Source organism: Schistocerca cancellata, chromosome 10 (assembly GCF_023864275.1).
Source record: "Schistocerca cancellata isolate TAMUIC-IGC-003103 chromosome 10, iqSchCanc2.1, whole genome shotgun sequence".
Classification (NCBI taxonomy): domain Eukaryota; kingdom Metazoa; phylum Arthropoda; class Insecta; order Orthoptera; family Acrididae; genus Schistocerca; species Schistocerca cancellata.
The window spans coordinates 28,050,596-28,064,588 of record NC_064635.1 but is presented as its reverse complement, the minus strand read 5'-3'; the positions used below and the strand labels follow the sequence as shown (position 1 = coordinate 28,064,588).

Genomic DNA, 13,993 nt, shown 5'->3' with positions numbered 1-13,993 from the left:
TTATACTGAATCGTTCCACAAGTGAAGCTTTGAAAATACAAAATGATTAGTTGGAGTTAATGTCTTGTATCTGTATTAGATTCTGGAAATATGTGCTGTAAAACTCCTTACCTACATCTGTCTGTAAATGATTTGGGATCCTACTGTTTCTTCTGTATAATTTTCTATGTGTACGTGCAAGCTTTAGTCTTTAGAGCAGCAACCTATGCATATTTGTAAGTCACATCATTTACTGTTTTACATAGGAGAAGGAATCCGGCATGGTTGGAAACAAGACAGAACAATATTTCCTACAAGCATTTTAGGGAAACTATGAAGTAGGTAAATCATGGTCATCATACAGTGATTCGAAATCGAGTCTTCCAAAAACTAAATCCTGGACTTCCACCACTTTGCTTGCTCAGGTATAAGTTAATGAAGAAGAACACATAAAGCAAATATATCGAAACATGTACCCCACCATGTCAATATGAGTACCATTAAACAGTGGAAAGGTGCCTGCAAGGTCCGAAGAAGAATGAAAAAATGGTTCAAATGGATCTAAGCACTATGGGACTTAACATCTGAGGTCATCAGTCCCCTAGACTTAGAACTACTTAAACCTAACTAACCTGAAGGACATCACACACAGCCTTGCCCGAGGCAGGATTCGAACCTGCGACCACAGCAGCAGCACAGTTCCAGACGGAAGCACCTAGAACCGCTCAGCCACAAGAATGAAAAGTAGAAATTTTCTTCTTATGTGCTTGCATTGTTATCATTAGATTATGTGCTCTTTAAAATATATCCGACAGTTTCTGCTAATTTGCCCGATGTGGATTTTGTCACAGCCATCACATCTAATTATGTCTGTGACTAACTTATTAAATGCGTCATTTATAGGTGATACCTCTTCCAGTATTACCATTATTGTTTTCAGTGTGCATGCCATTTTGATATTTGTAAGTTTGGCTATCTTATTAGAAACATTTCCATTATATGGCAAAACTACAAATTTAGTCTTGTTTGGCTCTCTCTTTCTCAGGAGTAGTTTTGCATAACTTTTGGTTTTTGTCTGTATATTTCTTTAATTAACTGTGGCTCAGAATAATGCACCTTGATTAAATTTTCTACCATTACTATTCCTTAGATAATCTCATCTTCATCAAGTTGAAAATTTATCATTCTCCGTATCACTGAGAGGAAGTATACCTACTATAGATTACTGGGTGGCATGATTTATTGATTAATGTGTCTGTAGTGACTAGTTTCCAAAAAATTCCAAATGTGCATATAAATATTATTTATATACGGAGATAGTAACTGTTCTTGAAAGAACAGATACCATTGATGACCGTGCAGCTTCTCTAGAATAAATGGTAATTAATTGAAACCCTAAGCTACCGACAGGTGTTGTTGACATATCTCGATGGGGACAACTGAAAACGTGTGCCCCGGCCAGGACTCGAACCCGGGATCTCCTGCTTACAAGACAGACGCACTATCCATCTGAGCCACCGAGGACACAGATGAATAGCGTGACTGCAAGGACTTATCCCTAGCATGCTTCCTGTAAGACCCACATTCCCAACTGTCCACAATCTACATACGTAATGTTCCCAACAGATAATTTGCTCAGCCACTCGTTACTCATGCCCACTTAAGTTGACAATTCCGGTAAGCCGTCCCCTTCAAGGTATGTCAACAACACCTGTCGTCAGCTGATAGTTTCAATTAGTTATCATTTAAATATTATTTGTTATGCAGTGCGGATTGTCTGTTGTCATTACTTTGTGACCAACTGATTGATGTGCGAGAGATGAATTTGGGCAGCATGGAAGAATACAGGAAAATAACTTGCAGCAGGGATACGGACATAGAAGTAAAAAACTGACAATTGAAAAATATAAATATTTTTTTATAAATAAGTAGAAAACTTTGTACAAAACAATAACAGCATCATTTAACAGGCACTTGTATCACAGTTTTCCTGATCGTGAACTAAATGGAGCTTACAGTCCCTGTCAAATTGCAGTCTCTGCAATCTCCTGTCTCGTCTGCATTCAAGTAATGGAAGTATCTGCTTCAAACAGTGCAGAGTGGCTGGAACAAAAGACAAAACACGCATCAGGCACTTTCAGAATATAAAATGGTAGAAATACTGACCACTGCTTTGCAATACATCCAACTTCACTATACGATCAGAAAAACGCACGTAGATAGTGCGCAATTGATCAGTATATATCCCGAGAGGTGGACCTGACAGAACAAAAGGTGGCAGGGAGTACTGTGTTGTCACTAGAGAAGCAGTAACAGTAGAGTTGGTCAATCATAAGAGCTCAGAAACTTCGAACGTGGGCTAGTCGCCGGATGTTAGCCGAATAACAAACCGTCTACTGCATTACGACCCCCCAAAGCTGCACAAGTTGACTGTGATCCGATTGTGAAATCGAAATACAGAGGAATAACCACAGCTATTCCGAGACCAGGCGTACCTCATATACTGATCGGCAGGGGCAGTCTAGCGTCGTGAAGAGTGGTTGCAAAAAATCACACAAAATCAGGGGAAGGAACTACTGGCAGCAGTCCAGCTAGCACAGCTGCTGTGCACAGTGCAATGGGATAGAATGGTGGAGCAGTTCGTCATGAGTCACACATGTCTGCAGTCAGTGCTAAATAACGCTCACGGTGGTGTAAAGACTGACACCACTGGAAGTGAGTTACGACTGGGTACAAGTGGTTTGGAGTGTCACATGTAGTGGTAGCAGTGAATTACGCAGGAAATGGAGTTATGGTATGGGGGTGAATTTTATGACACACATTGAGCTATTCACTCAATGTGTGCCATAAAACTCCTCTTCCATCCGACTGGACTCGGAAATATCTTCCGACCTTGCTGTAGAGGTGTTATTAATTTTGACTGGTGTGTCTTGTCTGAGATAATCTTTGAGTATTACATAGGTGGTTTTGTGTGCTGCCGTGGCTAATGTAGTATTCTAACATCACAGCTGCACCTGCCTGAGCACATTACCTCCTCTTGCAGCTTCACCCAAGAAGTCGGCCCTCCAGGGCATTGTCTGCATACACCACTACCTCATTGACAGTTTCCCACAAAGAGGAGAAACAGCAGCAGTCCAGTAGTTAGGTGTCTGAAGATAGGACCTCTTGTAGAGCCTTTCAGGCAGGCATTAGTAAGCTTTTAACTACTTTTTATTTCTGTGCATACCATTCAACAGTATGTCCAACACAATCGTGGAAGCTTTTATGCAGACACTCTAGGAACTGAAGATACCTGAGACACTGAAACAATGAAAATTAGGCACAAGTTTGTGTGAACCAGCACCACAAATTACAAATTGCCGTCACATGCCATTAATGCTTACCACAAAGTTATCTTCAATAACGGGCTTTGCAGGGAGTTTGTGGGTGCGCTGGCTGCAGTTCGAGAACTACTGGTCCATCCTTAGATGAGCACAGAGAAGCACAATCCTCAGGCTTACCGGAGCCTCAGGTGCAACACCTGACAAGGCACTACTGGCACTACCGTGGATCTGCCCCACTGACTTTCAAGAACACTTTAGAGCAGCACCCTGCTGGTTTAGTTGAGGCAGACTCTCGAGAGTGAAAGTGATAACAGGTGTAAATGCCAATTACGCAGTCCAACTCCAGTACTGGAGAACAGATGAACGGCAGTGTGAGAGGAATTTTAGGATCATCAGTTTTATGTCTAAACTTTTCATATGCATCAGAGCGACTGTTGCACCTGGATGACCTAACAAAAGAAATTGTGTGCTTAATCACTGGACATATTCCTTGCCCTCTTCACAACAGAGAACAGGGAGACAGGCAACAGTTCTGTGACTGCAAAGAAATAAGGAACTTGGGGTGCTTCACTGTAATTTACACCACGTTGGACAGGATTGGTAATGCAGCAGCAGCAGCAGCAGCACAGAACAACCATCCTGACAAGGTGATTAACTAGAAAACAATGAGGAGGAAAGCTCATGCAACATTCTAAGTTCAGATAGAAATGATGATGATGACGACGACTTCAGTCCCAATTGCACATTTTTAATTACATGACGTGTTTCAGTTTTTAGATCAACTTCAGATCTATGAAGCTGCATCAGCAACCCATCTTGCCTCTGCCAGATCATCATATCAGTATCCTAATTAAAAATGTGCACCTGAGGCTGAACAATAAATAAGATTTGTTTTAAATATGAACACACTTGCCGATTCTCTTGGGGTGTATATGTTTGCAAAAATAAGAAAAAATAAATAAAATAAAAAAATAAAAAAAATTATCACAGTAAAAATGCCAAAGACTGTGATGCAGTATTTGTCCCTTACTGTTCAACCTGTACATTGAATAAACTATGACAGAAATAAAGGAAACGTTCAGGAGTGGGATTAAAATTCAGGGTTAAAAGGTATCAATGACAGGATTCAACGATAAAATAGCTATACTCAGTGGAAGCGAGAAAGAATTACAGAATCACTGAACGAAATGAACAGTCTACATATCACAGAAAAGAGACTGGGGAAACCAATGAAAGTGATGACAAGTAGCAGGAATGGGATTAATGATAAATTTAACATCAAAATTGGGGACCACGAGGTAAATGAAGTGAAGGAATTGGGCACCTTGGGAGCAAAATAACATGTGGAAGACTCAAGGAGGAGATGATAAGCAAACTAGAACATGTGAAGAGGGCATACCCGACTAAAAGAAATCAACTAGTATCTAACATCAGCCTTAATTTTAAGGAAGAAATTTCTGAGAAGGTCCATCACATTGTACAGAAACTGAGTTATGGGGCCTGATCAAAAGAGTATTCAACTTTTATTTATAAAATCAACTTTTATTTAGATAATCATTTGACACCAGTCAGCTTCAAAGTAGTCCCCTTCAGCTTCTACAAACCTCTCCCAATGCTGCTATCCTGGTGAAAGTATTGTTGGAGGGTACTGTGCGCAGCTGCTTCATTCAATTTGGCATCAAGCTTTCCCTGCTCAAAAATCTGGTCCCTTAAGTCACTCCAAGATAGTTCAGAGGAATAGGGAGAATGACAAACCAGTCATGATGCGTGTGGCCAAAAGGCTCTTAACTAACTGAGAACACTGAGCAGGTGTGTTGTCATGGTGTACTTGCCAACAACCCACTGACCGAAAGTCCAGCCATTTGTCTCTCACTGCTTTACAAAGGCAATGCAGAACCCCTTGATAGTACTTCTTATCAATGTTTGTACCTTCTGAGGTGCACTCGTGATGGACCAAGCTGCCGGAGTCAAAAAATACAGTCAGCACGTCTTTCACATTGCTGCAGACTTGCCTCACTTTTTTCGGTCTCAGGGATGATGGGTGCTTCCATTGATGATAAACTACTCTGTTTAAATGATTAATGGAAAATCTCATATAAAGATGTGAAACAAATACTAACAAAGAGATAGAGGGGCTGGCCAGTACTTACCTCAGCTCAGTACAGCCGATAGATACACATAAAACAGAACCGAAAATTTACATTCCTAGCTTTCGGAACAAATGTTCCTTCATCAGGGAGGAGAGAGGGGGAAGAAGGGAAAGGAGATTCAGTTACTCACAACCCAGGCTATGAAGCAACTATGAAGAGATCTTTAACCAGGGCAGTGTGGTTGAATTTAGGTGTGGGGCTAAAGGTTAAGCCTTTTGATAGAACAGATGTCTCTGGAGGAGAGAGGGATCTGGATGAGAGGTTTAGGACTGAATTGGGACTAGTGATATGTGGCATTTGACTGTGGTTATAGTTGAGATTTGGTCTGTGTGGGGTATGTGCTGGGATGGGGAGATTGAGTAGGGTCAACTGGAAACATCACTTCACTACCCAAATGCAACTGGAAACATCACTTCACTACCCAAATCAACTGGAAACATCACTTCACTACCCAAACTAGCCACCCTAGCCGCTCCACAACTGTCGTACTTGACCGTGTGGAGTATGTGGCAGAAGGACTGCGTCAACTCTCCGACACCTCAACCTACAACCTACAAAGCTGTTACCCAGGATCCCATTCCCTCCATCCAGACTGAGCTGCAAAAAATCCTAAAAATCCAAGGTCCCTCACAAGGCCTTCCATAGACTTACTCATTCCACCTGAGCCACGTACCCCTACCTTCTACCTATTACCCAAAATCCACAAAGAGAACCATCCTGGCCGTCCCATTGTGGCAGGCTTCAAAGCCCCAACCGAACGTATCTCAGCTCTGGTAGACCAGCACCTCCAACCTATCACCCGCAGACTCCCATCCTACATCAAAGACACAAACCACTTCCTAGAACGCCTCAAATCCATTCCCACGCCTCTCCCACCTGAAACCTTTCTTGTCACCATAGATGCTACATCCCTTTACACAAACATCCCACATACCCATGGTCTCTCTGCCCTTGAGCACTACCTCTCCCAACGCCCACCCGAAGATCTTCCAAAAACCTCGTTCCTTATCACACTTACCAACTTCATCCTCACCCATAACTACTTCACTTTTGAAGGCCAGATCTACAAACAAATCAGGGGAACGGCCATGGGAACCAGGATGGCTCCGTCCTATGCCAACCTCTTCATGGGCCGCATGGAGGAGGCTTTCCTGAAGACCCAACAGCTGCTTCCCTTGGCCTGGTATAGGTTTATAGATGACATCTTTGTGGTCTGGACTCATGGTGAAGAAACACTCCTTAATTTCCTCCATAACCTCAACTCCTTTTCGAATCTGAATTTCACCTGGTCCTTCTCCAAAACCCAAGCCACCTTCCTGGATGTTGACCTTCATCTTGTTGAAGCTCACATCCACACCTCTGTCCATATCAAACCCACAAACAAACAACAGTACCTTCACTTCGATAGCTGCCATCCATTCCACATCAAACGCTCCCTTCCCTACAGCCTAGGTATTCGTGGCAAACGCATCTGCTCCAGTGATGAATCCCTCAACAATTACACCAATAACCTGACCAGTGCTTTCCTCTCCCGCAACTATCCTGCAGACCTTGTCCACAAACAGATCTCCCGAGCAATACATTCCTCCCCGTCCAACAACAATGTTCCTACCCCCAGACCACACAGAAGCATCCCCCTTGTCACCCAATATTATCCTGGCCTCGAAAACATCAACAAATTACTCCGCCAGGGATATGACTTTCTCAAATCAACCCCTGAAATGAGATCATCCCTTGACAAAATTCTCCCCACACCACCCAGAGTTGCCTTTCGTCGCCCCCCTAACCTCCGTAACATCCTTGTTAAACCCTACAATATTCCCAGACTACCTTCTCTACCCAGCGGTTCCTACCCCTGTAACCGACCCCGCTGCAAAACCTGCCCCATGCATCCCCCCACAACCACCTACTCCAGCCCCGCTACTGGTAAAACATACACAATTCAAGGCAGGGCCACGTGTGAAACTACTCATGTCATTTATCAACTGACATGCCTGCACTGCACAGCCTTTTACATCGGCATGACAACAACTAAACTGGCTGAGCGCATGAACGGACACAGACGAACTGTCCGCCTAGGAGATGCCCAATACCCAGTAGCGGAGCATGCCCTCCAGCATAATTCTAGGGACCTAGGAACCTGCTACACCGTATGTGCCATTTGGTTTCTCCCACCCAACACCAGTCCCTCTGAACTGCGGAGATGGGAACTTGCACTCCAACACATCCTCTCATCCCGCCATCCCCCTGGACTGAACCTACATTAAACAACCTCACTCCCATTTACTCTTCAGTCTTCTCCTCTTTCCCTTTCATCTTTAGCCATTCACGCATCTTTTCATCCTACATAGTTGTGTTTATCTTTATACTATATACTTCTGCATGCATCCTCTTTGGTTTGAAGCTGGCACAGTACTTACAGTAGAATATCTTTGGCTTCCCTCTGACAACCATGCATCCATCCTTGCTACCCTCCCTATTTTCCTTTCCCTGTTGCTTCATAGCCTGGGTTGTGAGTAACTGAATCTCCTTTCCCTTCTTCCCTTTCTTTCCCCTCTCTCCTCCCTGATGAAGGAACATTTGTTCTGAAAGCTAGGAATGTAAATTTTCGGTTCTGTTTTATGTGTATCTATCGGCTGTACTGAGCTGAGGTAAGTACTGGCCAGCCCCTCTATCTCTTTGAAACTACTCTGTTTCTGTGCTACATCCATAAGCCCAGGGTTCATCACCGGTGTTCATTGTGTTAAGGTTGGGATTACTGTTCAAAGTATCTTGCATATCTGGTGTGATCTCCAAACTAAGTTTCTTCTCTTCAGTTGTTACCGAATTTGCTGAGAACCTCCTGAAGTCCAAATGCTCTGTTAAAATGGAATGAATGGATCCAATATTAACTTTAAACTTGTCTGCAATTTCTCCAATTGTTATTGGTTTTCCCTGAGTCACCAGAGTTCTTACATGCCTAATAACAAGCTCACTTGCAGATGCTGAGGCCCTGCCTGAATGTGCTTTACTCATCCCTGAGGAGCAGCCATCTTTGAAGCGGTTTTACGACTCTTTCATCTATGTGGTACCCATTGCTACGTCCTCCAAATACTTTAATCTTGCAGACTGTTTCAACCACAGAATCACCAGACTTTAAACAAAACTTGCAATATCACTGATCCACTTTTTCTGCTATTTTCTCCACAACATATATCCGAGGACTACCACTTACACACGCTCATTAGTCAATAGCTAGCCAGCAACTGGTAGTTTCCACAGTTGTAAAAAATCAGGAATGTACACTAAGTATGTCTGCAAACAGAAAGCACGTGCACCCTGATACCACTGTTGGTTTCAACAATAAAGAATAAGGTCCAATACTTTTTGAACAGCCCTCGTATGTAGTGTGAGAAAAATGGAGAAGAAGAAAATGAAGGCCTTTGCTGTGTGGTGTTAACCTTCCACTGTTGTGGGAATGTATATATGTCCTGCTATGACTTTCCTCAGATGATGTGGATTTGTACATGTGTGCCGCTTGGATTTCTCTACAGTGCAATGGACATCTGAACACATCCCGAGCCGCTAATCTCTCATTGCTGCAGAAGATTTACTTCCAATGTTGTTGAATAAATAGGTTTTCAGCATTTATTACACAACATATGTGCGTCATTGTGTGCTGTCTTTTGCAAGAAAACCCTGTTTCAATATCTTGAATCGTTTACAGAGTATGACAATTGTTATAACCACGTGGTTTGTGACATGCATGGACATGAATGGGCACACTGTGCGTGATTGTGCTAATGATACAAAACCTTATAACTTGAGAGCAAAATGAGATTTCCTTCTTCTTGCAATTATAACTAAAGTTTCGATATCTTATTTATGTTTCATTTACTGCAATGTACGAGCTAAAACGAGGTTTCTTGCAAAGGGTAGCACACAAAGAGGCACATATGTTGTGTGATATTTATTGACTGAGACAGGAAAGTAACTCATCTTCAGCTCTGCAGCAGTGAGAAGTCAATGAAATGGGATGTGTAAACACATCAGTAGCACTTCCGGATATCCCATGGGCCACATTTAAAGACTTCCTTAGCATCTGGGAAGTGACAGAGCACGATGTGTTAACTCGTCCACCGCAGTTAAAGGGTTAAAGAATGCCATGTGGAAAGGACATTTGTAACAGAAGAAGTGAGAAGCCTAACAAACATAATGGACAATAATAAGATAAGGCAAGAGAAATAACCGCGTCAGTAGGTGGGTCAAGCCAGGAGCTTGTGGGAATTATTCATGCAACGACGGCTACTTGATCCATTATACTGAAAGCATTTAAGAGGTGGAACAGCACCCATTATTCATCAGAGGGCAATCTCTGAAACAGATAATAGGCTGCAGTAGGAAAAGGGGCTGACTGCACCTAAAAGCAATTAGAAGAGTGTAAAACAGGTATGACAAAGGCAGCTGAGTGAGGAGGTAGCATTGAGGGTCATTCAGACCCAGCATGTGGCAAGAGACAACCCAATCTTAACCACTCAGCCCCACCTTGAAAGTGGTTTAAAACGTTATATCTGATACTGAAAATCTCTTCTTGGAGAAAACAAAGATTCAGACCAACTGTCTGAGTTGTCTGCCTAAAGGTAGAGAACCCAGATGCTCACAACTCGTGTTGAGAGCCAGATGGAGCGGGCATTCCACTACTATGTGAGTTACTCTCGCCAAGGCTCCATAACCACAAAACGGGGGTTATTCATTACGTAAGATAAAACTATGAGTTAATCTTGTATGACCAATGCAGAAGTGGCATATAATAGTGGATTCCTCCTGGGAGGAATGGAAGGAGCACCGTGAGGCTGTGGTCGCCTGATAGTGCTGAGTTTATTAAAGCAGGGAGTAGCCCACTAGACATTGTTCCATCACTGGCTGAGGAGAGCTGCTGTTTGCACCCACAAATCTGTCAGTGGATGTTGGGGCAAGTGATTGCTTCTCTAGGTAAATCCTCCAGGACATCCACACCACTTGGGAACCAGAATAAGGCAACTGAAGAGGTTGTACCAACTACGGATTTAGAGAAAATCATTAATAGCAGATAACACATGATTACAAGAGTACTATCTATTCATAGCCTGGAGGCTACTCATTGAGGAACTACATATTAAAACACAGTCTAGGGAGGCCTAGTTAATAAAATGTAGGGCTCTGTTAATGGTTATCACATCCACAATAAAAAATGCTACACGCTCGCGGCAACAAATGTTGTTCTTGATCAGCAGGAGATGTGAAAGCATATTCCATTCTATCCATGCTTTATGAGCATTGAAATGACAATAGCATCCTGCTATTCCTGAAGAATTGACGTCGAAAGGGCATGGGGGCGACAAACTTCAGGTCATCAAAAACAGATTGGTCTTAATTCTGTAAGTGAGCGGAAATTGTTACCGGTGGAATTGAAGAAGTACGATCTCCATTTCAGGAGACTGTTTACAGGACTAGTCTGGGAGGTGCCAGTGGCCATTCTTACTCCACAATAATAGGCTGGACCCAATAATTTCATAGCCACTGTGCCACAAGCCTCACAAACATTGTCATATCATGACAAAACTCGGAAACAGTAAGCAGAGTTCTGGCTCAGAATATAGGTATCATCAAAAAATAATGGGAATTTTTTAGTTTAATGGGCTTTAAATACTCAATTTTCAATGTGATGACAGCCACAAAGGTTGTGTGTGTTTTTGAGTGCTCATAGAATTTTTACTTTTGAAGAAGATGGCTGAAAGAATTTGCATTAAATTTTGCTTGAAAAATGGAATAAAGCGCAGCACCACATTCAAAATGTTGGCTGTGGCTTTCGGCGAATCTACTATGAGGATGACAAGAGTTTACAAGTGGTAACTGCCTGAAGTGTCAAGACCAAAAAAGTTCGACAAGTACGATCACATGTGAAGGTTCTTTTCACCGTTTACTTCAATTACAATGGGATAGTGCATCACAAGCCCCTGTCTTATGGCTGAACAGTCAGTAAGGAATATTATCTGGAGATTATGTGCCATCTGCACGAGGCAATCTGACAAAAATGACCAGACTTGTGGTAAAACCACTCGTGAAAATTACATCACGATAATGCTCCCGCTTACACATCAACAGTTGTTCATAATCTTTTTCTGGCAAAAAAGGAAACCATTACACTGCCTCAGCCACTGTATTTGCTGGACATTGCTAAAGAGAACCACGGAAGGACATAGTTTTGCCATCACTGATGAGACAAAAAGAATCACTGAAGGAGCTGAATCCCATAATGAAAAGTGAGTTCCAGAAGTTCTTCCAAGTTGACAAGTGTATTATATGAGAGAGTGATAGACTTGCATTTTCGTGGGAGATAATTGGAAAAGGTCTCAATTCGAGAACCCAGCATATTCATTGGGCTACCATCCTTTCACAAAGCTGGCACAACACAGTGAGGCTCATCAGTTGCTATCTGTCAACGGACATGAGGGTTTCTGCTGTTTAAGAACAGAGATGAAGACACTATCTCGTCACTGTGAAGGCAAAACACCCTCTATCCAAATATGGTTGAAGACCCTGAGTACCGTTCATGCATTGGATCATCTGATTATGAATTTAATCAAGGTCTTGGGCCATACTGTGTGTGATGAGTCAACAGCCTGAAGCAGTTCCCAGTCAGTAATAGGTTCATTATATAAGTCGACATGACAGAGGAGAGGGGAGGGGTGGTGTTAAGGATAGGGAGATGTCTTCAACTTGTCTTCTACGCATTTGAAAGATAGCCTGTTAGAAGTGGACATTGACGATGTGGCCAAGAGGGTCGAAAGCTGTACAGCAAGAACCAATGCATCAATACAAATGCCACTCTGAAGGAGGAGACCCAGAAAAGCAGCTCTACAGGCTATGGAACTTTGGGATGAAGAGGCGCACATTCCAAGGAAGAGATGTAGTGCTCCCAGCATGCCTTGTTACTGCATTTAGTTAGATAGCAAGCCTTAGTGGAGAACTGCTGATAAGTGGTGAGGATGGTCTGTGAAGAGTATCACTCGAAATGTCGCACGACCATTCAACAAACAAGTATAGTTGTTGCAATGTCTTCTGGTCTACCACGGCTCCAACTGACTGGCAGTGGAGAGGAGCCTGTCGAAAGGGGAATAGCAGATCCAATGAAGACAGTGATCGAGTCAGAAATTTCTCCCACAACCCTGTCAGTGCAATCGGAGAGAGGGGATAAAGGTGACAGCAATGCAATACAACTGCCACATGGCTCTTCAAAGACCCCAATGTGGTAACTGATCCATCAAGCAGTGACAAGGAAGTAACAGTATCACCAGAAAATGATGACTGGCACAAAAATGTCAGAGGCCACGGGCTCCACTGAAGAGGGTAGGAGTACTGTCACTGAGGAGGAGGAGATTAGTGTTTAATGTCCTGTCGACAATAAGGAAATTACAGATGGAGCACAAGCGACTCCAATTAGGGAAGGATGGAGAAGGAAAGTGGCTGTGCCCTTCCAAAGGAACCATCCTGGCAGTTACCTGAAGTGATTTACAGAAATTGCTGAAAACCTACAACCATTTCCGACCAACATGTACATACTTCTGTTGAATGACTTCTGTCATTTGAATGCGGTCGCACTGTGGGCCTGTGGGAAGCTTGACAGACGTACTGACAGAATGCTGTACATATTGGGCAAAATGTATCAGTGGTACTTCATTGTTTTTAGCAGTGGTCTTCCCAACATTTCCACAACCACATACTACACACTGGGTGCCTGCATAGTATATGCACACATCAAGACCACTGTATTACGTGAGCAGCAGTGGCCGACTGAACACTCAGGGCCAAAATCCAGCCACATGTGGCATCTGTTGTGTCACGGGGGAACATTGGGAACCATATGCTTGCTGCAGCACTAACATCATGTGTGCCTCTGGCCAGGGTAGCACTTACATCACCACACTACCAAGTGTGGTTATAATGATGTCATGAAAGAGTTGACTGGATAGTGGAATGGCATTCTGTTTTCATCAGTGATGAGAGTAGGCTCTGCCTGTACGTGAGTGATGGATGCACATGTTTATGGCACACACCTGGTGCGATGCTTATTCGAGACACACAGGTTCCACCCCAGGATTGACGTGGTGGGGACACAAGTTGCAGCTTGCAGCCACTTCTGGTGTTTCTGCAGGGTAAAGCAATAAGTGTCCACTAAATTGCACAGGCTGTTTGGTGCTACTGTCATTTCTTTAGCAAGAAGGTAATGTGCATTTCCAGAAGTGCAACAAATGTTCATCATAGTTGCTGTGATGCAAAGTGCTCTTTGTGGTGTAAAACAATTACCCTAGCCAGCAAGATCAACAGCTCTCTAACCAATTGAACACATGTGGTACACTGTGAACAAGTAACTTACACATTCTCCACATCTGAACAGCAAAAAAAGGCACGAGATTCTTGGAACAACCTTTCTTATCATTTGCATGTGAGAATACATGCCTGGTTGCTACCAGAGGGGTGTAAACTGTGTACTAATGTGACTGTAAACCCTTTATTGAGAAG

At 43.0% G+C, this 13,993-nt stretch overlaps 1 protein-coding gene across 3 annotated transcripts in view; it reads right to left on the bottom strand.

Annotated features, from left to right (window-relative positions):
- Positions 1–1,876: 1,876 nt before the first annotated feature.
- The window catches only part of LOC126106767 (uncharacterized), an 88,828-nt gene continuing 76,711 nt past the window's right edge, over positions 1,877–13,993 (bottom strand). For all 3 annotated transcript variants that reach the window (XM_049913145.1, XM_049913147.1, XM_049913146.1), the window contains one exon: positions 1,877–2,082. In XM_049913145.1, coding sequence (XP_049769102.1) covers positions 1,943–2,082 — 140 coding nt within the window. In that variant the 3' untranslated portion in view covers positions 1,877–1,942. The remainder of the gene's footprint in view (positions 2,083–13,993) is intronic.